Source organism: Miniopterus natalensis, chromosome 4 (assembly GCF_054644295.1).
Source record: "Miniopterus natalensis isolate mMinNat1 chromosome 4, mMinNat1.hap1, whole genome shotgun sequence".
NCBI lineage: Eukaryota > Metazoa > Chordata > Mammalia > Chiroptera > Miniopteridae > Miniopterus > Miniopterus natalensis.
The window spans coordinates 68,858,765-68,882,512 of NC_142084.1; the positions used below are offsets into that span (position 1 = coordinate 68,858,765).

Below are 23,748 nucleotides of genomic sequence, written 5' to 3' on the forward strand. Positions count from 1 at the left end.
ATAGAACTGGAAAAGGGAAGGAAGGCTTTGGACACAGGACATGTGTGGTCAGTTGGCAGCCGGGTTGGCCAGGCTGGAGCTGCTTCTTCCCCTCCCTTCCACCTTTACTCTCTCCAGCATCCATCCTCCTCCAATAATCTTGCTCTCTTTTCCCCTTCCCATCTCCCCTGCATGGGTGGTGACAATCCAGCCTCCCAGTCTTTGCTTGGGCAGTGCCCCCTTCTCCTTGGGAATCCTTTTCTCCCTCCTACCTCTCCAGATTCTCCCTCAGAGTTCATTCAGTACTGGCTCTGGGGTCTCCCAGCACCCAGCACTGTGACTGGCCAAGTTCTAATGCTCATGGGCTCTCAGTTCCAGAGTGGGGAACGCTGAGCAGTGTGGTCACCAGGGCTAAGGGAGTGTTATGAGGCCGCTGCTCTGCTGTTTTAAAACCTGGAGGTGCTTCATATCAGTTAGGGTACAGTTCACTGACCTGACAGAGACACCCCAGAATAAATTTAGTTATCAGAGCTGAGAAGACCTTCAGCACCCACTTCTCTGTCTTGGTGCCTCTGGCACCCATCATATTCACTCTCCAGCTGGAATGCCAGCAGCTTTCTCTTTTCTTGATAGTGAAGTGAAATTCACATAATACAAAATTCACTACTTTAAAGTGAACAATTTAGTGACATTTAGTATGTCTTACAAGTTGTGCAACCACCATTTCTACCTAATTCCAGAACATTTCCATCACCCTGTACCCATTAGCAGTCACTCTCAATTCCTTCCTCCTCATGGCAACCAATAATCTTCTTTCTGCCCAGCCGGGCGATCGGGGTTCGAGTCCCAGTCGGGGCACATTCCTGGGTTGCGGGCTGCAGCCAATCAGTGACTCTCTCATCATTGATGTTTCTCTCTCTCTCTCTCCCTCTCCTTTCCTCTCTCTGAAATCAATAAAGATATATTTAAAAAATAATAAAAATAGTCTTCTTTCTGTCCCTGGATTTGCCTGTTCTGGACATTTTACGTAAATAGAATTGTGAAACATGGCCTTTTATGTCTGGCTTCTCACACAGTAAGTTCATCCACATTGTAGCGTGTCAGTGCTTCATTCCTTTTTATGGCTGAGGAATATTGCATTGTATGGATGGGCCACATTTTGCTTATCCATTCATCTGTTGATGGGTGTTTGGGTTGTTCCCACCTTTTGGCGATTGTGTGAATGACACTGCTGTAAATGTTCACGTACAGTTCTTGCTTTCAGTTGTTTTGGGAATATAGCAAGGGATGGAGTTTCTGGGCCATAGGTAACTCTCCTTAACCTCCTGAGGCCAGTGCTGTTTTTAAAGAAGGGGTTTGATGTGGGTGGGTAATCTTTGGTTAAGGGCAGGATTGAAAAGAGAAGACACAGGAGCCCCTCTGCCCCATACCTGTCACGAAGTCCCCCCAAACTGCTTCCTGCACACCCACAGTCAGGTCGGTGTCCTGCTGGCTGAGACCTGGGCTGCTCCAGGAAACGGAGACCCTGACTGTGGGGACAGACAACGTAAGAGAAACACCTTTTAGTTGTTGTTAAGTGGGCCTCACTTTACATGTTAGCTAGACCCTGAGAAGCTAACAGCCACTCAGTTCCCCATGGGGAACCAAGAATGGCTTCACCATGAGGTGAGGACTCTGCCCCTGTCCTGGCTACTCTGGCTGCAGATCCTCACAGCAGCACTGTCCCAAGAGGTGGACACAGATGCATTTTACGTAAATAGAATTGTGAAACATGAGCATTTCATTAACAGAATGTTTGCAAAGATGCTGCCTCCCCTGTGTGGCTGCGCACATCTTACTCTTCCATGAACAAAGGAGGGGCTTTACAGTCAATCGAGGGAAATACCGAGGGTGTGATAGCACCAGTGACACACAGGATGGGCGCGATGAAGGGTGGCTGGGGAAATCGTTTATGAGGCAGTGCTCCAGGGCCAGCCCTGAGCTTGGTGCTGTGCCGGGGCAGAGTGGAAACAGCCTATCTAGTGGAAGAGAGAGAGTGGCAGGAAGCAGGAAGCAATATCCACGAAAGGCCCCTGGCTCTGGCCTCCATGGTTCCTTCCCAGTTTGGGGGTATCCGTTCTTCTCCTTATCCTGGAGGACCCCCAGTTCTAGGCCTGCCTTTTCTCATCTCCCTGTCTTTCCTCCACAGGTGTAATAACCGCACCCAGTGCGTGGTGGTTGCCGGCTCTGACGCCTTTCCCGACCCCTGTCCTGGGACCTACAAGTACCTGGAGGTGCAGTACGACTGTGTCCCCTACAGTGAGTCATCTTTTTCCTCATGCGGACATGGGCCCTTCCCCCACCCAGAGTGAGCGAGGAGGAGACACCTTGACCTGCCACACACACGTTCACGCACGCACACACTCGGCCAGGTCGGGGCCAGGTCCATGGGGGACAGCTGGTCTGTTCCCTGCCTTGCACTTTCTCTTTTTCTAGACCCCCTTGTCCACGCTCAGTGCCCGCCCTATCACCCTTCCCTGCCTTTCCCGGCCCCCCCGAAAGACTGGCCCTTTCTGCTGGGCACCTTCTCAAGCACGCGTTGCCCTGGCCCGCTTGCCCTGTTTCTTCACGTGCCCCCGGCTTCTCTACACATGGCCGGGCCACTCCCCCACACTCTGCGTGGCTCACTCACACCTGTCCCTCGCCCTGCTGCCCCGTCGTCCTGCCCCCACTCTCTCATCCCTGCCCCTCCTGACCCCCCACCTGTTCTTCCCTCACTCACCACCCTTCCTCTCTGAACTTGCTCTCCTTTCTCTTGTCCTCTCCCCTCTCACCCACCTGCTCCTGCCCTTTCCCAGTCCTGGAAGCTGGACTTTATGTCCACAGAGAGGCTGAGGCCTCATGGCAGATTCGGTGTGAAGGGCTGAGGGCATCTTCCACAGAGTCCTAGCTGCTGGTTGGTTTGCCCGTTACCACAACAGCCCTTCCTGTTTGCAGAGGAAGGGCTGCCACGTTGTACTGAGAGTGGCTCCTAGGAAGCCAGAGGAAGGTTATCTGGGAGCCAGAGGCCTGGCTTTCTTGCACCTGGCAAAGGGGAACAGACAGAGACAGGGTCTCTCCTCCTCAGCAGCCCCCCTTAACCTCATCCTTGCTTCCTGCCCTCACTCTTCCCTCTGCCTCCCCTCTCCTTCCCTAAGCCCCCAGCTTCACAGAGCCAGCCAGGAGGTAGGGCCTCCAGGCAGAGGGGGGGAGGCAGGGTCACCAGAGTGTGTGAGTGTGGGGCTAGGGGCGGGGAACAGGAGGCCCTATGACTCTCCCTCCTCCCCCTTCCACTCCAGCCTTCTCCCCCAACCTTTGATTTCTCCTCGCAGGTGATGATCTACATTGGGGAAAACAGGATCACTTATGTGCTTCCATGACTTTCTTCTTTTACTCCTCACCCTTTCCTTTCAGTGACCGAGGCTTCCAGCCACTGCCTGAAAGGAACACCCACCTGATCCTTGAAGCCTTCCCACAGCACTGGGGACACTGCCCACCCCCGGGGCTAGGGCAGCAGGGAAGGAGGGCAGGAGGTGGGGAGCTTAGCATAACGGAGAAATCAGGCTGTGTTCGAAGCTCAGCTGGGCTCTTGAATTTTTCTGGTTCTGGAACTTGAGCAAGTGACTTCATTTCTCTGGGCCGCTATAGGGGAGGTGAGAGTCAAGGAGATCATGTATGCAAAGCAGCCGGCCCAGGGCCAGCCTCAGAGCCTGCTCCCAGTGGCAGAGGCAAATCCTCACCCCCCCAGAGCCCAGACCCCAAGCCTGGTTCAGGATGTGCTCAGTAATGGCCTGAGTGCCCACCTGTGATGGGGGAAGGTACCAAACACCTTCCCTGGGACACTGCCAAGAATGGAGAGAACATGGATAAAGCTCCTCATGGCCCTGAGCTGTAGGTGTGAAGGAAGTGGTGCCCACTTGGCCGGCCGTGCAGCCTCAGCCGTGTTGCTTCACTTCCCCGAGCCTCAGTTTCCCAATTGATAGACAGGATTATCAGAAGCCTGCCCAGGAAGTACCTACCACAATCCCTGGCACCTAGTGAGGGCTGGGCACTTGGTAATTATTGTTTCTGCTGTAGCTACCAATTATTGTTATTGCTCTTGGTAATCAAAAATAAAACTAACAACAGATGATGAACCCAGTTTCTCCTGAGGCAGATGGGATAAAGGGCAGGAAAAAAAAAATCCCTTGGTCCAAGCGGAGTCCAAAGTGGATGCCATACAGGTAAAGAAGCAGGAAAAAAGTTTAGAGGGCCTGGGGAGGAAAGGGGTGGGGAGACCTCCTGGAGCTGACCCGCTGGGGTGGGCAGGGGCATGACCCACAGAGACCAGGAGGTTGGCAGGTCAGCCCAGCGGATGGGCAGCCCCCAGTCTGATGGGAGAGAGCTAGCCTGAGCTCTGGGGGAGACAGGACATACACACGCAAACACACACAGTGGTTGTGTGGGGGGCACAGTGGGGCCATGTATTCCTAGACATGCAGACCTATTAGCTCCTGGTCCCAGAGGAAGGGGGCTAGGGTACCAGGAGGATTGAAGCCAGGACACAGAACAGGGAGGCCAGGCCCATACTTGTCCCCCAAACATTCGCTGAGCACCTCCTGTGTTCCAGGCCCTGGATGAGGCGCTGGTAATACATCCAAACCGTGCCCCTGTGGAACTTCCTACTTCCACCTCCAGAGAGGTGATAGGAGAGCCAGGTCCTGGTCAGAGGTTCCTAAGAGGCCAGGGGTACAGAGCCTGGAGGCTTCAGAATCTGGGGTGATCACAGTGCTGGAACAGGCCTGTCAGGAGTGGGTGTAGGGGCTACCATGGGGCGGGGCAGTGTGTGTGTTGGATCCCTACAGCACACACATTGGACAGGCCTGACTAACGCTGGATTTGCCTTGCAGCTGTGCACAGTCTAACCGTGCCCCCTTCCTCCCCCAGGTACCACCGGCTTACCAGGCAGCGGGTGGTGTGGAGCTCCTGGCTCCGGGGCCCTCAGGGGGGTTGCTGGGCAGAGAAACTGAGTCTCAGGGGAGCGTGTCTGAGCAACCTGCTGTCCTGCCCTGTGTGACGTCTCCCCACCCCAGCCTCTTCCCTCTCTGCCTCTGTCTCCCCACCCCAGCTCTCTGATGCCCAGGGGGGCTTTGCCTGCCTGCCTCTCAGTCATTCTGTGTCCAACTCTGCCGCCCTTTCTCCGTGTTGGCTTTTTCTGGGTTGTGAGGGCTTGGGGGACCCAGCTGGACTCAGATGGGGCCAGCATAGACTGGGAAGGAGTTCAGCTTGTTCTCAGTTCCGGGCATCCAGGTCCCGAGAGGAATGGAACCCCCTTCCCTGGGCCCTTGGTTCTGGCAGAAGGGCAGCAGGCAGGGTGAGAGGGGATCAAAGTGCCCCCCACTCCCTCCTTGGTGCCCCCCTAACCAGAGCCCGCCTCCCAGCTGAGACTCCCCCTCCCACGAGGGTACCCACTCACATCTGAAGGCATGGTCCTCCTGCCTGCCTGTCTTCCCCTCACCCCATGTCTCTCTTGGTCTCTGTCCTCCTGCGTGTTTTCCCCTCCCTGTGACTGTCTCCCCTCACAACCTCGTGCCCCAACCCTACCCCACAGGAAGGGACTTGGGGGGTGGGGGCTGAGCTAATGCAACGTTTGGGGTTGGGGAACCAGAAGTGAGGAAAGAAAGGAAAAGGGGACATGTTGCCAAAAAAGAAACAAAAGCAATTTAATCTCTTTTTTTTTCTCTTTTTTCTTGCACATTTTTTTTTCAATTTGTTTTCTCTCTCTCTTCCGATGCTTAAAGTAGAAGTGGAGCAGAAAGGTAAACGCACTGTTACCAATGCTAACCCCTAACTCACACTTTGTTTTACCTGTACCATACTTATGTGACCCGCCCTCCCCTCTTGGCCCCTTCTCCTACCCTACCCCCCAACTGGGTCCAGTTGATAGCCCCCCCAGGTGTCCTCCCAGTGGGGCCAGCCTTGGTCCAGCCATGGGCAGCTCCACCCTCCAGACATCCGAGGAAGCTCCTCTCTGAGTACACAGGCAGGACCTTCTCTCTCTCTCTCTCTCTCTCTACTCTGTTTCTGTCTTTCCCTGTCCCTCCTTCCTAGTCCCTGGCCCTTGCTAGGGGGACCTGGCTTCTCTCATACTTCTTTTGCCTCCTCCAGGAGAAGTTTGTAAGCATCCTGGGTGGGTGGGGGCCCGTTTCCCTGGCTCCAGACTGGGGGCGGGGTGGGGGCCACCAGGTGAGCCGTCTTTCTCCTCTCTTCTTCCTGCCCCAACTTTGGTCACTTATGTCCTGTTGGGGGAGGTGGGATGGAGGGGACACTGTTGTCTTCCTTTTGGAGAGCAGATTCATCCTATCCCTCAGGCTCCTGGTGGCTTAAGTTCCTTCTGGTTTGGCGTTTCCAAGGCTCAGAGCTGTTTTGGAGCACAGAGCACCAGTTTCCCCACCCCTAACCCCCAACCTCGACCAGCTGGGGGCCCACCCCGGGGGAGGGGTATAAACTGTCCTCAGCCCTGGGAGGGCAGCCTGTCAAATCTGGGGGGATGGGGGGAGGGGGCGGGCCTCATGGTGGGGGGATCGCGGGGTGGGGGAGCATTTTTCTCTGGTTCTGAAATACTTGCGAAGCTGCAGTCAGGGTTTCTTCTGGGCTGTTGTGGTTAGAGGACCAGGGAGAGGGGGGCCGGGACAGCATAGGCCAGGTCTGGGGACTTCCAGGAGCACCGTAATTTCTTGCTGGGTTTAACCTCAGCTGGGGAGCAGGAGAACTCCGTGGTGGGTAGGACTGTCTGTCATGGAGGGGAGGGCAGGGGCCGTAGCTGGAGGGCTTGGAGGGCTGGATGTTGGGGATGGTTGCTTCCTCCCCTGAAAGTTTTGGGAAATTGGCAGGTCTGAGGCTGGCAGCAGGGGACGGAGGCTGGGTGAAACATCTTTTCAGATAGCTTTTGCCTTGAAATTACGGTGGTCTGTGGAGCATCCCCTTCGAGGGAGGTGGGGCGGGGTCCCTCCAAGCTGCTCCCCTCCCCACTGTCTCCCCCCATCTCAGAGAGGCCTGGGCAGCCAGCCCATGGTCTGCCCCAAAACACCCTGCCACACTCTCCCTCTCTTTCCTGGAGTCTCTCCTACCCAGCACCAGACACTCTTCTTGCAGGTCCGGTGGTGGTTTGGATACGCAGCCCTGGATCTTTTCTCTTCAAGAGGCGGGTGCAGGGAGGGAAGAGGAGGTGCTGGGAGCTTGGTGCTAGGGAGGGGTCCTTGCTGGCAAAGGCCCCAGATCCTTCCTCATCTTCTTCCCCTTCCCCAGGGTAACCTCTAACCGTGTTTTCCTCCTCCACACCCTTCTGACCAGGTCAGGCTCTGAGGCCTCCCACCGCCCCTCACACACACAGCTGGCAGGGGCCCCCCCTGGCTTGGGGAGAGGGGAGTCCTTGGCACAGAGGAAACAGGTGGAGGGACAGGCCAACACCTCATGGCACCAGGAACAGGGAGATAGTGAAGCCCCAGGGCCCAAGCCAGGATCCTTCTGGTCCCTGCCCACCTCTGTGCCCTGGGCTCCCCTTCCCCTCCTAAAACAGGGCATGCTCCTGACTGTTTTGTGCCTGGGGACCCTTGGGCTGCCCCCCAAGCCAGTGCCAGGTCCCAGTGCTCCCTGTCCCCCTTGGGGCCATCTGCTTTGGTGACAGACCAAGCAGAAGCAGAGAATTCACTGCAAATCCTCACCCTGGCCTGTCTATGGGTTCTGCTAGCAGGGAGGTGAGAGGGAGGCCCCAGCCATCCTCGATGGAGGGGCCTCTGGCCGTCACCACTCTGGGAGGAGGAGGGGAATCTGGCCATACTGACAATGAGAGCCCAGATCTCCACTGGGTCAGTAGGGGAGCCTAGGAGTAGGTATCCCTGGGACATGATGGGGCAAGGGTGGGCAGGCCAGCAGGGGCCAACGAGATGCAGTTGAGGTTTTCCTCCTTTTCAGGGAATGGGGGGGTGGGGCGGGGCCCCCCACCTTTCTGACATCAGCGCTGCCTTGGTCCCTCCTCCCGAGCCGGGGATGGTCGCAGGTAAATCGGGGTCCGGGTAGGGGAGGTGGGAGGTCTGGCTGGGGTGGGCTGGGTCTTTATCCTAGCACTTGGTTCCCTCCCTTGCCCACTCTGAGCTGGACTTGGGACTGTCCCCCTGAGGGGCCCTCAATCGGGCCTGGGCCTTGGAGTGAATTCTCTGCTCACCCCCTCTCTCCTCTGCCAGCACTAACCCTTTCTTCCCAGGTGGTCTCCAGCGTGCCTCCCTTGGAGCCAGGACCTCTGCTGAGGCCCCCCCACCTTGTCTCTCTTCGCTCCACACAGCTTTCCTCCCCCTCCCCAACTCTCCTGGGGAGTCCCCTCCCTCCCCATGTCCCACCCCCCATTCCTGTGCACCAGTGTCAGTGTCTGCTGCTGAACAAACCCCATGAGAGACCCTGCCGGCTGGGGGCAGGGCTGGGCACCATAGGGGAGGGTCCGGGCACCTAGAGGAGGGGCTGGACTTTTCCAAAACCCCTTCCTGATTGTGTGGGTACTGGGGGGTGGGGCTGCATCAGGAACCATGGGTGCATCTCCCACCCTGGAGTGGGGGCATGCTCCTGACACCCACAGTGGGTACAGAAACATCACTACCTTGCAATTTTTGCAGGAGGAAGAAAGTGGAATAAAATAAAAAAGCTGTCCTTGTGTGGTTGGTGAAGGATGGGACCCTCGACTCTAGCTCTTCCATAGGGGATGGAGACGATGGCGAAGGGGCAGGGCACAGAGTCCCTGGACCCTCAAAGCTGCCAGGCAGTGGCTGCAGTGAGGAGGTCCTTCTGCCATGCTTAAGCATATGAGAAAGTCTCCGGGAGGGTTCTTGCCAAACCCTTTATCCCCAGCCTGTGGGGTCTCTAGCAGCCAGGAAAGGAAAGGAGTACTACCTCCCCCCACTAACCCTGTTCTTAATGGCCTCCAGGGTTGACATCTCCAGGGAGAGGGGCAGCTGGGCGGGGCAGGGGTCCCAGCCCAGAAACCCCCTTCCCATCATCAGCCCTACCAAGCAACCGTGACTGCAGCAGCAGGAGGGGACAATCTGGCTCCCCCCGGCCTTGTGACCAACTTGCTCTCTCTCCCCTCTCTCTCCTCCCCTCCCTCACCCCTGCTCCTCCTCTCCTATCTCCTTCCCTCCCACCTGCCCGGCCCAGTCTTTGTGTGCCCAGGGACCTTGCAGAAAGTGCTGGAGCCCACCTCCACACATGAGTCGGAGCACCAATCTGGTGCGTGGTGCAAGGATCCACTGCAGGCGGGCGACCGCATCTACGTCATGCCCTGGATCCCCTACCGCACGGATACGTTGACCGAGTATGCCTCGTGGGAGGACTACGTGGCCGCGCGCCACACCACCACCTACCGCCTGCCCAACCGCGTGGATGGCACCGGCTTCGTGGTCTACGACGGCGCTGTCTTCTACAACAAGGAGCGCACGCGCAACATTGTCAAGTATGACCTGCGCACACGCATCAAGAGCGGGGAGACAGTCATCAACACGGCCAACTACCATGACACCTCGCCTTACCGCTGGGGAGGCAAGACTGACATCGACCTGGCCGTGGATGAAAATGGGCTGTGGGTCATCTACGCCACTGAAGGCAACAACGGGAGGCTGGTGGTGAGCCAGCTCAACCCCTATACGCTGCGCTTCGAGGGCACGTGGGAAACCGGGTACGATAAGCGCTCGGCGTCCAACGCCTTCATGGTGTGTGGTGTCCTCTACGTGCTGCGCTCGGTCTATGTGGACGACGACAGTGAGGCGGCTGGCAACCGCGTGGACTACGCCTTCAACACCAACGCTAACCGTGAGGAGCCAGTCAGCCTGGCCTTCCCCAATCCCTACCAGTTCGTCTCCTCCGTGGACTACAACCCACGCGACAACCAGCTCTACGTCTGGAACAACTACTTCGTGGTGCGCTATAGCCTGGAGTTTGGACCCCCAGATCCTAGTGCTGGTAAGGATCGCTCCTGTTCATTGCCCCAGGCCACACACCCCAGTCCCAGAGAAGGGGTCACACTCTGGGAGTTCTTAGGGACTTGGAGGTGGGTTGGGGGGAGACCTGGAAGTCACAGAGTGTCACATAGCACATGCTGTTATAAGCACTTCACGGCTGGTAACTAACTTGTCTAATTCTCACAGTCACAGGGATTGTTGTTACCTCCAGTTTACAGATGAGGAAACTGAGGCTCTAGGGATTGAGGGATTAGTTTATGTATTTGAGAATTTGAACACAGGACTCTGGGCACTTAACCACTGAGTGCACTGCCTCTCCCAATGGCCTGTGCACTTTTAGCCCTGGAACCCTTATCAACCAAAATCTTAGGTGGAAGCCCAAACATCAAGTGAAACAGAATAAGGCTGAGCTGCTGATGTTGGTGGGGTAAAGACGTCTCTGTAGTCTTATTTGCCCCCTTAGCTGCCCTGAGCCAGCTCTGAGCAGCCCCAGGGCTCCAGGGAGCTTAATCTAATCCAGCTTCCTTTGTATAATGGGAAACTGAGCCCCCCCCCTCCCCCAGGGGGAAAGGACCTGGCCAGGTTACAGAGACCAGGGTGAGAGAGTAACTGAGGATGGGAGATGGCTGTGTTCACCTCCTTCATGGCCTGTCCTCTCCGGTTCTTTCAGACCTCAGGGTGCACACAAGTGAGTTCTTACCACCTTTTGATGCTTCACATGGTCCTACAGGTGTGAGGGATCTCTGTGGGCAGAGAGAATGTGGGGAAGATCCACTCCCAGAACCAGTGGGGACCAGGACACCTTTCCACTTCATTGGCGAGAAAGACACTAAGATGTCGGGGATCCCAGTGCCCAGCCATGCTGTGGCAGGGCTCCGAGCATGGGGGTGACTCTGTCTCATGTTTCCTCTCCATTTCAGGCCCAGCCACTTCCCCGCCGCTCAGCACAACCACCACAATCCGGCCCACACCCCTCACCAGCACAGCCTCACCCGCAGCTACCACCCCACTCCGCCGGGCTCCCCTCACCACGCACCCAGTGGGTGCCATCAACCAACTGGGACCTGACCTGCCTCCAGCTACAGCCCCAGTCCCCAGCACCCGGCGGCCCCCAGCCCCTAATCTGCACGTGTCTCCAGAGCTCTTCTGTGAACCTCGAGAAGTGCGGCGGGTCCAGTGGCCAGCCACCCAGCAGGGCATGCTGGTGGAGAGGCCCTGCCCCAAGGGGACTCGAGGTGAGTGGAGAAGCCTCAGTCACCTCCACTGTGGCTGGCTTTGGGGGTGGCTGCTACTGGTCTAGACAGGAAAGGGACAGGGTACATGCCCACCACTCAGCTTAGCACAGATGCACTTACCTGTACATCTCCCCGCCAGAGCATGGGCTTTATATGGCAGGGGTCATACCTGACATCTCCAGCTGTGTCACCAGAGCCCAGCAGAGCTCCCAGGGCATAGTAGCAGCTCAGTTAGTACCCTTCCCCATCCCAAACCCTGTCCCCTCCTGCAGAGCACCTGTTGCATGAAAAGCACCTGGTAGACCTTGCATGGAGCCCACAGAGGTGACTTGGGTGTGTCCCAGTCTCAGGGTGAGACAGGACGGCCCCAGGAACAGCTGATGGTAGTAGGATAGACAGCAATTGAAGTGCCAGAGGGGTGGGGCTAGGATCATGTGCTCCAGGGATCTGAGGGAAGGGTCAGAAGAGGCTTCGTGGAGAGAGGGCTTACAAGATGCGCTTTGCTACAAGGTTCTGATTCCTGTAGGCAAAGATGGAAGGGGAGCCAAGAGGAATAGCTTGGGAAGTCAGGGGTGACTTACGTCATCTCAGAGTGACACCTGTCTTGACTGTCTGGCCTGCTTCATGTCTGGTCTTCCATGTTCCCCTCACCTACTTGCCCTCTCTGTCGTCTCCTTTCCCCCTGCTTTGGCCCGTCCTTTTCTCCTTCCTTGTGGCTCCCTTCTCTGTTCCTGTCTGTCTGTCCTTGCAGGAATTGCCTCCTTCCAGTGTCTACCAGCCCTGGGGCTCTGGAACCCCCGGGGCCCTGATCTCAGCAACTGCACCTCCCCCTGGGTCAACCAGGTGGCCCAGAAGGTACCAGCAGCAGCTGCTCCTCCCACACAGGCACCTGTGCTCACACACTGGGCTCTGGGTGGCTGGGCACAGGGTGCAGTGGGGGCAGTGGAGCAATGGGACACAGAGGGAGACAAATGGGTCGCAGGTCTGGGAGGCAGGAATGTGGGGTCCACACTCTAGCCTACAGAGTGGGGGAGAGGGCAGGTGGGGAGTAGGGGCAACAGAGAGCAATGAGAAGGGCTGAGCAGGCTGGGTATATGTAAAGGGACCATAGAGGAGTTAAGATAGTCCCTAACAGAGCCGGGTGCCCCACTTCTGCCTCATGCAGATAAAGAGCGGTGAGAATGCAGCCAATATTGCCAGTGAGCTGGCCCGCCACACCCGGGGCTCCATTTATGCGGGAGATGTGTCTTCCTCTGTGAAGTTGATGGAACAGCTGCTGGACATCCTGGATGCCCAGCTGCAGGCTCTTCGGCCCATTGAGCGCGAGTCAGCTGGCAAGAACTACAACAAGGTGGGGCTTGGCAGCAGGGCCAGTTGTGGGCACTGCCTTGGGGGCTCAGGAAGGTTCTGGCCTGGTACCTAAGAGCTGGGCTGCCACCCATGATGGTCAGAAGAAGGAGGGACAGAATCCAGGCCTACTGGTCTCCCTCAGGGATACCTTGGAGGGCTCTGCAGGTTAGAGGATCCCTTAGGAACAACTCTTGCTTATGACTCAGCACCAGGTTGGTGGCAGACACAGAAGAGTGAGAGTGTTGAGATGAGTAGAGCTGGAGGTTGGGCCTGACAGTGCCTCTATCTCTTTTCTTAGATGCACAAGCGGGAGAGAACCTGCAAGGACTACATCAAGGTAAGGTCCAGAGGACTCTTACTGTCCAGGGGGTGTGGGGCAGGCCCCAGGAGGCGCTGGGGGTGTGGAAATTGAGAGGAGGAGACTCAGCCCAGCCTGAAGAACTGGAGGATGTTGAGAGACTCATCTTGCCACCACCAACCCTCTCCCCTCCTCCCACGCCCCTCCCTGCTCAGGCTGTGGTAGAGACGGTGGACAACCTGCTGCGGCCAGAGGCTCTTGAGTCCTGGAAAGACATGAATGCCACAGAGCAGGTGCATACAGCTACCATGCTCCTGGACGTCCTGGAGGAGGGCGCCTTCCTGCTGGCTGACAATGTCAGGGAGCCAGCCCGCTTCTTGGCTGCCAAACAGAATGTGGGTGAGTGCTGTTGTCTCATTGGGGCAAGTTCAAGTGCAGATCTTAAACTGTGGGGCCCACCTGTTCCAGAGACTACAGGAGATGCCCTGGCACCTTGGCCCTTGACCTTGGGGACAGATTCCAACTCTGTATGCCTTGCCATCCTCTCTCCCCACAGTCTTGGAGGTCACGGTTCTGAACACAGAGGGCCAAGTACAGGAGCTGGTGTTCCCCCAGGAGTATCCGAGTGAAAACTCCATCCAGCTGTCAGCCAACACCATCAAGCAGAACAGCCGCAATGGTCAGTGCCCAGCCCCCAAGCTGGCAGCCCCAACCCTGTCCCACTTATGGAGAACAGTGGCTCTCAGCTTTTATGGGGTTGAAAAGTCCGAGAAAAGTTTGGGACCCATGACAACACAGAGAAGTTCTTTGCTCAAGCTGGTGGAACATTTCAGGGTCCTCATGGGGTCCTCCCAAAGCACCGCAGAGCCCAGGACACTTTGCAGTCTGCAGGGCTCGCTTCTGTGCAGCAGCAGTTAATCCTCATAACTCAGAGAGAATTGTCCCATTTGAGACTAAGGCACAGAGAGGTTAGGGATTTGCTCAAGGTCATACCACAAGTGAGAGGTGCCTGGGGACCCAGCCCCTGTGTATTCTGGCCTGCTGCCCTGTTGTTTGGCACTGCCTCCAGCCGAGCAGTCATCCCAGGTCAGGGTTCTCTGAGCCCCACTTGCCTGGACTGAAGCCAGGCAATACCATCCACAAGAAGCAAGCTGGTGTCAGCCAAGGACTGATGGCACACCCTTGCTGCACCTGTCCTCCCCAGGGGTGGTCAAAGTTGTCTTCATCCTCTACAACAACCTGGGCCTCTTCCTGTCCACTGAGAATGCCACAGTGAAGCTGGCAGGTGAAACGGGCACGGGCAGCCCAGGGGGCACCTCCCTGGTGGTAAACTCACAGGTCATCGCAGCCTCTATCAATAAGGAGTCCAGCCGTGTCTTCCTCATGGACCCCGTCATCTTCACCGTGGCCCACCTGGAGGTGAGCTGAGGCATTCCCTACCCTCCATGAGGGTTCCAGCATCCTTTGTATTCCATGCTGCACATCCTCCCACTACCCGTTCATCCACCCAAAAGCAAGTTTGCACCCCTCCCTGGGCCACAAGCCCCTTCCCAGCCCTCACCTCAACTGCTTAGGTCATTTGTCCCCAGAGATATCAGACTGCCACCTGGAGCCCCAAGCACTTCTCCATGCTTGTTGCTATCCCTGTAGCTGGGTGTGAGGGCTGGAGAGGGACTCCCCAGATCTGATTCCCAGACCACCACCACACAACAGGCCAAGAACCACTTCAATGCTAACTGCTCCTTCTGGAACTACTCGGAGCGCTCCATGCTGGGTTACTGGTCGACCCAGGGCTGCCGCCTGGTGGAGTCCAACAAGACCCACACCACATGTGCCTGCAGCCACCTCACCAACTTTGCTGTGCTCATGGCTCACCGTGAGATCGTAAGCTGGCTGGCGCTCCGCTGCGCTGCTCCTGGCGGGCCCACTCTCTGGCCCAGCTTTGCATGGCATCATAGAGTGAAGCATGGGCAGTGCCAGGGAAGACCAGCTTCGTGGGCATGGGGGGCCACCAGTCTTGCCAGGGCATGAGGCCATACATCTGGTTCTCCCTGGTCACAGTCCCACCTTCTCCCAAGGCACTCTGGAGAAGCAAGTTGGTGTCACCTTTGTCATCTCTCCACAAGCCTTCCAGAGCATGAGGAAGTGAGAGCGCCACCTGCAGAGGGGTGGGGGCCAGCAAGTTGGCCAGGGGCAGAAGGCCAGGGGGGAGGGGGCTGCACCAGCATTGCTCTTAGCCTGTGGCCTTGTCCCCATGTGGCACTTAGCTGAGGCCAGGGTAAGCCTGGCTGTGTGCAAGGCCAAAGGTGCTAAGTGTACCCTCTGCTGTCCCCCAGTACCAGGGCCGCATCAATGAGCTGCTGCTGTCAGTCATCACCTGGGTAGGCATCGTGATCTCCCTGGTCTGCCTGGCCATCTGCATCTCCACCTTCTGCTTCCTGCGGGGACTGCAGACTGACCGCAATACCATCCACAAGAACCTGTGCATCAACCTCTTCCTGGCTGAGCTGCTTTTCCTGGTTGGCATAGACAAGACTCAGTATGAGGTGGGCCAGGCACAAGGTGGGGGTGGAGTGAGGGAGGACAGGCCACCTGGCCAGGCAGCCCCTCATTTGTGGTACCCTTGCCCCCCAGATTGCCTGCCCCATCTTTGCTGGCCTGCTGCACTACTTTTTCCTGGCTGCCTTTTCCTGGCTGTGCCTGGAGGGTGTGCACCTCTATCTGCTGCTGGTGGAGGTGTTTGAGAGCGAGTACTCCCGCACCAAGTACTACTACCTGGGTGGCTACTGCTTCCCAGCCCTGGTGGTAGGCATCGCAGCTGCCATCGACTACCGCAGCTACGGCACGGAGAAGGCGTGAGTGCCTCCCCCCACCGCCATCTCTCCTGCTTGGTTCCCTGCTCAATAGCAAGACCCTTGGGGCACTGGGCTCCTGGGGTCAAAGGGAGGGGCCCCCCTCCACCTCTATCTACCCAGCCCTGCTTCCTTTATAGTTGCTGGCTCCGAGTGGATAATTATTTCATCTGGAGCTTCATTGGGCCGGTCTCCTTTGTTATCGTGGTAAGCTGGAAGGCAGTACCCTGGTACTGTGTCTCCATCCTTTATCCAGGCTAGCCTTGTCCCTGAGCACCCCCTATCTCCCCAAGCCCTTGAAAACCATTGGAACTGAACAGCCAACTGATGAGAGCACAGTGGGTCTATAGAGCTCTAGCAGTGAGGTCTGCCCATCCAGAAGCTGTGATTTGAGCCCATGCTCTGTGTCAGGCTGTGGGCCCCATTTTCCCAGGAGCGGGAGCCACAGACAGTTATACCAGCTGGCGAGCACCTGGGGCAGGTACACCAGTAGAGGAGACCCTGAAGAAGGGGGTCCAGGCTGAGACTTGGCCAGGAACTCACACTGGCAGGCAGAGCAATCCCAGCACAGCCCCTCCCCTTGTCCTGCCCCCAGGTGAACCTGGTGTTCCTCATGGTGACCCTACACAAGATGATCCGGAGCTCATCTGTGCTCAAGCCGGACTCAAGTCGCCTAGACAACATTAAGTGAGCACCCCCTTCCTACACCCCTTCCCCCAAAACTCCATACCAGCCCAGCCTCTCCCAGGACTTTGTAAAATGTGGTGCTGTCACTCTTTTGTCACACGATGCGATTTAAGGACAAAGATGGTGTTTTACTGTGCTTGTTATATATCTACTTAGTGTGTATTTAAAAACGTGACATTAGCACATTCAACCTGTGGTTTGGGGGACATAAATGCTTAGGGCAAGACTGAGTTCAAAAGTGAGTATTTCAAGGCAAGCTAAAGAGAAATAGGCAGCAAAAGATAGTTTAAGTGTTTGGAAATATGGCCAAAAGGATGAAGGATGTGGGGGAATGACTGACCATTCACAAACCCTCACCCCCAACCTCTGCCTACTCCTCGGGCCCAGGATGGTTGGAAGTGTCGCTGGGTAGGCCGTTATCCTGAGGCCTACTCACCTAAGTGGATCTTTGCACAGAATGTCCAGGCCCAAAGAGGCCAACCGGGGAGGCATCTCTGCTGGTGGGATCTTTGATGTCCCTGTCTCCTCTCCCCACCCACCCCAGATCCTGGGCCCTGGGGGCCATTGCGCTGCTCTTCCTGCTGGGCCTCACCTGGGCTTTCGGCCTCCTCTTCATCAATAAGGAGTCGGTAGTCATGGCCTATCTCTTCACCACCTTCAACGCCTTCCAAGGGGTATTCATCTTCGTCTTTCACTGCGCCTTACAGAAGAAGGTGAGGTCTGGGAGGATGCCCAGGTGCCTGCCTTCTGTGGTGGCCTGTGTCTGCTGCGAGGGGAGCATGGTCTCAGGGAGGATTCAGCCAGGTGTGAAGAGGGCTCTGGAAGAGCAAGAAAGTAGGGTGGACTTGGGACACGATGACAGGGTTTCTTCCCAGGGTGTGGGGCATGAAGCAGGCATGCAGAATTGAGATGACTCTGGGTACCATCCAGACAGACGTTTCCTACTTTAATAATTATGGGACAGACTATGACTTTTGTGGTGATAGAAAGTTTCCTTTTTAAATAAAACATGTTAAAGTAAATGAAGGTGATAACAGAAGCAGCAGAATGTGGAGAGGGCATACAGGGCGTATAAGACTCAAGCCATAGAAACTGACCCAAGGCATTTGTATACTTGGTCCTGAAGGCAGTGGGGAGCCCCTGTCAGGCTGTTAGTCTGGGGGGACAGTGAAGTGGGTAAGGCTAAGGTCGGGGATGAAGGAGGCAGCAATCAGATTCCTGCAAGTTTGACTGTATCCCTCCTCCTCTCAAAACTGGTGGTCCCATTGGATACACGGACAGTGACATCCTTATAGGAGCCCCCAGATCCCTTCCCTCCCCTCCTTTCCAGGGGTGCCCTCTTCTGCCCTCTGTTCTCTCAGACACCTAGACATGGACTCTCCTCAGGGCTTGTTCCCTGCTCCTCCCCAGATATCCACTGGCCCACTGCCTTATTTCTCTCAAGTCTTTGCTGAAATGTCTGTTTCTCAGTGAGGCTTCTCCTGATCTATTTGAAATCTGTGAAGCACCACCACCAGCACTGCCTAACCCCTTTCCCAGCCATAGGTCCTTTGCAGCACCTAACACCGTAAGACATCCTGTATTATGTAGATGTTTGCATCTACATTATGTCTCTGTCTACTAAAATAGCAGCTCTGAGAACTAGGGCTTTATGTCTGATTTGTTCTGAGTATCCCTGGAGCCTAAACCACACCTGACATATAAAGGATGCCCATTAAACAGCTGTTGAGTCAATGAATGGATGAGAAACTGGTGGAGGTAAAGAAAGGAAGATGGGCCTGAGTGAGGAGAGAGAGTCTACCTGGCTGGCTGCTGGGGGACAGGACAGATTTCTAATGCCTGCCCGTAGCTTGGTCTATGGACTCCTGAGGTGGGAGCACTTGCTGCCAGTTGCCTGTTCTCCTCGCCTCCCAGGTGCACAAGGAGTACAGCAAGTGCCTGCGACACTCCTACTGCTGCATTCGCTCCCCACCCGGGGGCGCTCACGGCTCTCTTAAGACCTCAGCCATGCGGAGCAACACCCGCTACTACACAGGGACCCAGGTATCTGAGCTGGGGCTGGGTACCAGGCAGGGCTTCCTGGGGCTGAGTGTTAGACCCAGGAGCCCCAGAGGTGGGGCAGCACTCGGCCCAGGTCCCTGGTGGTATTCATCAGGCAAGTGGTCTCAGAAAGATCCTGGAGGGTGGGCAGCTTGAGGGCCCCCTCATGTCTGAGCTGTGTCCCCAGAGCCGAATCCGGAGGATGTGGAATGACACCGTGAGGAAACAGACAGAATCCTCCTTCATGGCAGGCGACATCAATAGTACCCCCACCCTGAACCGAGGTGAGATAGTGTCCCTCGCCCCTGGCTCCAGTCCCTTGAGATTCCTGGCCTGTGTCTCCAGGCTGCCCTGTGACCTCTGACCTCCTGGGCAGGTACCATGGGGAACCATCTGCTGACCAACCCCGTGCTGCAGCCCCGTGGGGGCACTAGCCCCTATAACACCCTCATCGCTGAGTCAGTGGGCTTCAATCCCTCCTCACCCCCTGTCTTCAACTCCCCAGGTGAGAATACTCTAGTACTGGGAGAGGGCAACAGTCCAGATCAGGGAGTGTGGGGTCTGCATCCCAAGGGGTCTTCACTTGGGGTGCCCTTGTGCCTCCTGAACTGGAGGCTGGACTCAGAATTCGAAACCCACTCACCTTCTTTCTTTTCCCTCCTGGCTGGCACCTGCAGGGAGCTACCGGGAACCCAGTAAGTGTGACTTTCCTGGTAACATTTTTGAGACTAGGAAGGGAACAAGACAGTGGTTGCCTCGGATGGCCTCAGTTCCCTAGGGAGGAGAACCCAGGGTGCTTCCCATGCCCCCAAAACACACACACATTTATTCTCTGGCTTGGCAGCTGGCTGGTGTTGCATTTGGGCCTCAGGTGGGGAACGAAGGTGATGAGGGTCAGAGCACAGGAAATGGACCCAGTCACCCAAGTCTTCTCACACTGATTCTGAGTTCCCAGCTGGGAGGGGAACCTGGAAAAATTGGTCTCCCCTCCCTTCCACCAGCCTGCATGGTGGGTGTCCTCACTGCCAGTGAGGAAGAGGGAATGGAAGGCCCCATTCCCTAGGGACAGGTAAATCCAGGCACCCCGATTACACGTGGCCTGCATCCTTCTCGATGCCTGGCCCTCCCCTGAGCAGCCCCCATCTGCCTGCAGAGCACCCCTTGGGAGGCCGGGAAGCCTGTGGCATGGACACACTGCCCCTCAACGGCAACTTCAACAACAGTTACTCCTTGCGAAGTGGTGATTTCCCTCCAGGGGATGGGGCACCCGAGCCACCCCGAGGCCGGAACCTGGCAGATGCTGCTGCCTTTGAGAAGATGATCATCTCAGAGCTGGTGCACAACAACCTGCGGGGCGGCAGCAGCGGGGCCAAGGGCCCTCCACCACCTGAGCCCCCTGTGCCACCTGTGCCAGGGGGTGGCAGTGAGGAAGAGGCTGGCGGGCCCGGGGGTGCTGACCGGGCAGAGATTGAACTTCTCTACAAAGCCCTGGAGGAGCCACTGCTGCTGCCCCGGGCCCAGTCGGTGCTGTACCAGAGTGATCTGGACGAGTCGGAGAGCTGCACAGCTGAGGATGGGGCCACCAGCCGGCCCCTCTCCTCCCCTCCAGGCCGGGACTCCCTCTACGCCAGTGGGGCCAACCTTCGGGACTCACCCTCCTACCCGGACAGCAGCCCTGAGGGGCCCAGTGAGGCCCTGCCCCCACCCCCACCCGCACCCCCTGTTCCCCCTGAAATCTACTACACCTCGCGCCCACCGGCCTTAGTGGCCCGAAACCCCCTGCAGGGCTACTACCAGGTGCGGCGGCCCAGCCATGAAGGCTATTTGGCAGCCCCAGGCCTTGAGGGGCCAGGGCCTGATGGGGATGGGCAGATGCAGCTGGTCACCAGCCTCTGAGGGATCTCATGGACCAGGAGCTGGTGGCCCAGGCCAGGGAGGGAACCCTGGGCAGGGCTCTGGTGGGAGAGGGAGACTGAAGGGAGGCAGTGGCTGGTGGCCACTCCCCAGGCGTCCCTTGTCCGAGGGCCCTCTAGACCTCTTGCAGGCTCTGCTGTGGGGACCTGAGGTGCAGGGTTCACAGACAGGGTTTCCCACCAGCCACATGCACCAGCTTAATTTGGGGGAAGTGCCATGAGGAGGAGCCAAGAGGTCCCCAGGGGAGTAAGGAAGGAGAAATTAGAAGGGTGTGTCTCACTCTTGATTTCCCCCTCCCCCCTACCCTTCCTACCTGCTGGAGGGAAATGAGGGTTTTGGTGTCCCTGGACCAAAGGCCCTGCTGGATGGAACCTATCAGCTGCTGCTCTTTCTGCAGCCAGAAATGCTGGGCTGCACAGAGCGAGAGCAGTGGGGGCAGAAGGATGGATGGACAGGTTCCTCCTGCACTGCAGTTCCCTGCTTCCTAGAGACTGGGGCCTCTGGCCCAGGAGATAAGCCCCAGGGCAAGAGGAATGGGCATTTGTGGCTGGTGGTTTAAAGGTTGAATTTTCTCTGAAGCTCCTTCCCTCTGCTCTTAGTCCCTGCCTCCCCAGCAAACCTGCTCCCTCAGCCCTCCTCAAGTGCACCCAATGACCCCCTCCCTTGGGGTGACTCCTGATGAAGCACAACTCCCTGAAGGGCCCCCAGCCCACAGGGGTGGCCATATTTGGGCAGTTCCAGTCCTGTGGGCTTGGCTATCTGGGGAGCAGATTTTGGGTCTGGATCTCCCTGGGGAGTGGGTCCAGGGCTTGGATCTTTCCCTAGGGGGCCCTCTTTCCCTTCCTCTTTCCTCCTCTCCCATTGCTGTAAATATTTCAAAGAAATGGAAAAGACAAAAAAAAAAAAAAAAAAGAAAAGAAAATCTCATCACTTGAAGCCACCGGGAGCCTGTGGCCCAGCCAGCCAGGCTTTCTCTGGAGCACAGCGGCTCCGCTGGGCCCTGGCAGCCAGGACTTCTCCGTGTACGTGTGCATCCCCAGCTGGGTGGGCAGCCACCAGAGCAGCTTTTTACAATCCAGAGACAGAAAAAAATCTAGAAGCAACAGCAAAACAAAGAACCCGTTTACTTCCTGGCACCTATTTCTGTAGCCTCCTTCCCTGCTCCGCCTGACCTTGGCATCAGTCAACCTTCTTGGGGCCTGTACCTCACTGCCTGCCCCAGGACCAGGAACCTGTCTCCCCCTTCCCTCTCCACTGGCCCAGGGGAGGCACCCTTCACACCCAAAGATGCTTTTGCCAAGATGGCTGCACTGTCCCTTTGAGTTCCTGCCTCTTGTATATTGCTTCTGGAACTCTGGGCTGGGGGATGAGGGGCTGATTTCCTGCCTACAGAGGTTGATGAGGGAAGGAAAATGACAGCAGGGTTTGGTGTGACTGAGGAGGGAGGGCTGGAAATGGTGAGGTGGTCTTTCAGGGGTTGGGTAGTGTGGGGCACAAAGGCAAGAGATCACTTTCCCTACCCTACACCTTCCCACAGGGGAAGCAAAACCAGGTACTAGGGCCTGGAGTCAGGACACCCATGTTCTGGGAACTCAACCCCAAACCTACAGACCCTAAAAGTGTCAGGCTTGGAATGTTTCCTGAGTACCTCTTCTGGTCCCCTCCTCTAGCCTGTCACCCTGGCCCTCCCAGAACACTCCCCTCCCCCAGCTCTGGGGGTAGTATAGTCACATTGCCACACTAATCCAGCCCCATAATTGCCATTTCCCCAGGAATGGCACTCCACCTCTGCTCTAACCCCTCCTTGTCTCTTGCTCCTTCCTCTTTTCTCACAAGTGCCATGAGTTTTCAAACATCTTTGGGTCTCAGCCTGCTGCTATCATGAACTTCTTTGGGTTAAGGGGGAGGGGCTCTAGGGAGGAACTAAAGAAAAAAGACAGGCAGGTGGCTGGAGGGTCCCATTTTGCTGCTAGAAAGCTCCTGTCTGGGGAGCTGGGGCGGGCTTGTCCCCATCAGGGGAGAAGGGGTCAGACCAAAGATGGTGGTTTGTCCTGTGTAGGGGTACATGTGTGGGGAGAAAGCAGTATTGGGTTACATCTCTAGCTTTTTCTGGCAGGGAGGCTTAATCCCTTTCACCAGAAGACCATGGGTGAGTCTGGACCCAGAGAAGAAGTAGTAAGGGTGGGAATGATCTTTCCCAGATGGCTCTGTGAGGAGGGCAGGAGCCAGCTCTGTGACTTGCCTTGGCTTCAGGAGGCCAGGAGCTCCACTGTGAGAGGGGCAGCTAGAGGTCTGTGAAGAGCTGGCAGGAGACAAGGGTAAATGGAGGAGTTGGCTTGGCCCACGTATCAGCCCAGCTAGTCAGAGGCTGCCTCTGACACCAGTGAGAGGGCTGGAAGAGTTAGCAGGGTGGGAGAGTTTCCAGGGGGAACTGGAGGCATGCAAGGAGTCCCTCATCCTCTCCCCTGCCCAGCCCTCCTTTTATCTCCAGACACCGACAATCAAGGGGGGAGAGAGGGTGCAGTGTGTCCCTTGGTTCCCATTCCAGCCAGAATCACCAAGGTGAATTCCTAGGCCTCAAAGCTGTGTGGCAGGGCCCCCTGGTGGGGCTGAACACCACTGCAGTACAGTGCAAAGCCACCACCGAGAGCCCAGGTGTCCGTCCCCCCGCCCCAACCAGACCTGGTGCCTTGATGCCCCCACCCCAGCTGGGACGGTATAGAGAAGGAAGGGTCTTGGTTTCCTCTCCTATTCCCTTCCTTGGGCTCCTGAATTCATTTGCTTCTTAATCTTGTTAATTATTTTTCTCTGGGGTTTTGTTTTTTTTTTTTCTTTTTGGTTTCCCTTGCTTTCCTTTCTGTGTCTCCACCTCTTTCCCTGTTTTTCCCCTCACTGTCTCTTTGTTCCTCTTCTCTCGCCCTCAATTTCTCTGTCCATTCGGGCCTCCCCCCCTCCATGCCCCAGTCCCTCCTTGGTCTCCTTTTCGATATGCCAAACCAATTTTGGGTCGAGTGCATTTAACGAGAACAAAACAAAAGGCTCATAACAAGAACGTTTCAGAAAAAAAGTTTTAAAAAATTGTTGAGTCAAAAAAAAAACAATAAAGAAATTAAGATTTCTTGGAATGATGAGTGTTGTGACTCATTGAGGGGAGAGAAACAGGTGATTGGATGTGCATGGAGCACCCACATGAGGCTCTTGACATCATGAGGAGCCTGCCCTACAATATTTAGAACCCATGGCAGAGGCTTGGAGTCACAGGACCTACCCAGAACTTGATAGATTCTTGGGGCTGGCTGAGCAGCAATCCAGGTACAGTTTTTCTTTGACTCCTCATAAACACTAAGGTGGGTGAAGCTTATTAGAATTACCTGTTTGAAATGGAAACAGGC

General features: G+C 56.5%; 1 protein-coding gene across 6 annotated transcripts in view; it reads left to right on the forward strand.

The window, feature by feature from the left end:
• The window catches only part of ADGRL1 (adhesion G protein-coupled receptor L1), a 43,238-nt gene extending 19,757 nt beyond the window's left edge, over positions 1-23,481 (forward strand). Inside the window, exons 4-23 of one of the 6 annotated variants that reach the window (XM_087816750.1) lie at positions 2,168-2,277; positions 7,934-8,035; positions 9,181-9,981; positions 10,901-11,215; positions 11,967-12,070; positions 12,381-12,566; positions 12,864-12,902; positions 13,079-13,262; positions 13,420-13,542; positions 14,068-14,282; positions 14,577-14,747; positions 15,200-15,409; positions 15,498-15,718; positions 15,856-15,922; positions 16,311-16,402; positions 16,947-17,115; positions 18,317-18,445; positions 18,630-18,726; positions 18,819-19,137; positions 19,596-19,771. In XM_087816750.1, the coding sequence (XP_087672876.1) occupies positions 2,168-2,277; positions 7,934-8,035; positions 9,181-9,981; positions 10,901-11,215; positions 11,967-12,070; positions 12,381-12,566; positions 12,864-12,902; positions 13,079-13,262; positions 13,420-13,542; positions 14,068-14,282; positions 14,577-14,747; positions 15,200-15,409; positions 15,498-15,718; positions 15,856-15,922; positions 16,311-16,402; positions 16,947-17,115; positions 18,317-18,445; positions 18,630-18,726; positions 18,819-19,137; positions 19,596-19,686 (3,745 nt within the window). In that variant the 3' untranslated portion in view covers positions 19,687-19,771. Of the gene's footprint in view, positions 1-2,167; positions 2,278-7,933; positions 8,036-9,180; positions 9,982-10,900; positions 11,216-11,966; positions 12,071-12,380; positions 12,567-12,863; positions 12,903-13,078; positions 13,263-13,419; positions 13,543-14,067; positions 14,283-14,576; positions 14,748-15,199; positions 15,410-15,497; positions 15,719-15,855; positions 15,923-16,310; positions 16,403-16,946; positions 17,116-18,316; positions 18,446-18,629; positions 18,727-18,818; positions 19,138-19,595 lie in introns of all 6 variants that reach the window. The other 5 variants (XM_087816748.1, XM_087816749.1, XM_016222200.2 and 2 more) reach the window with 5 other exon arrangements.
• Positions 23,482-23,748: the final 267 nt, after the last annotated feature.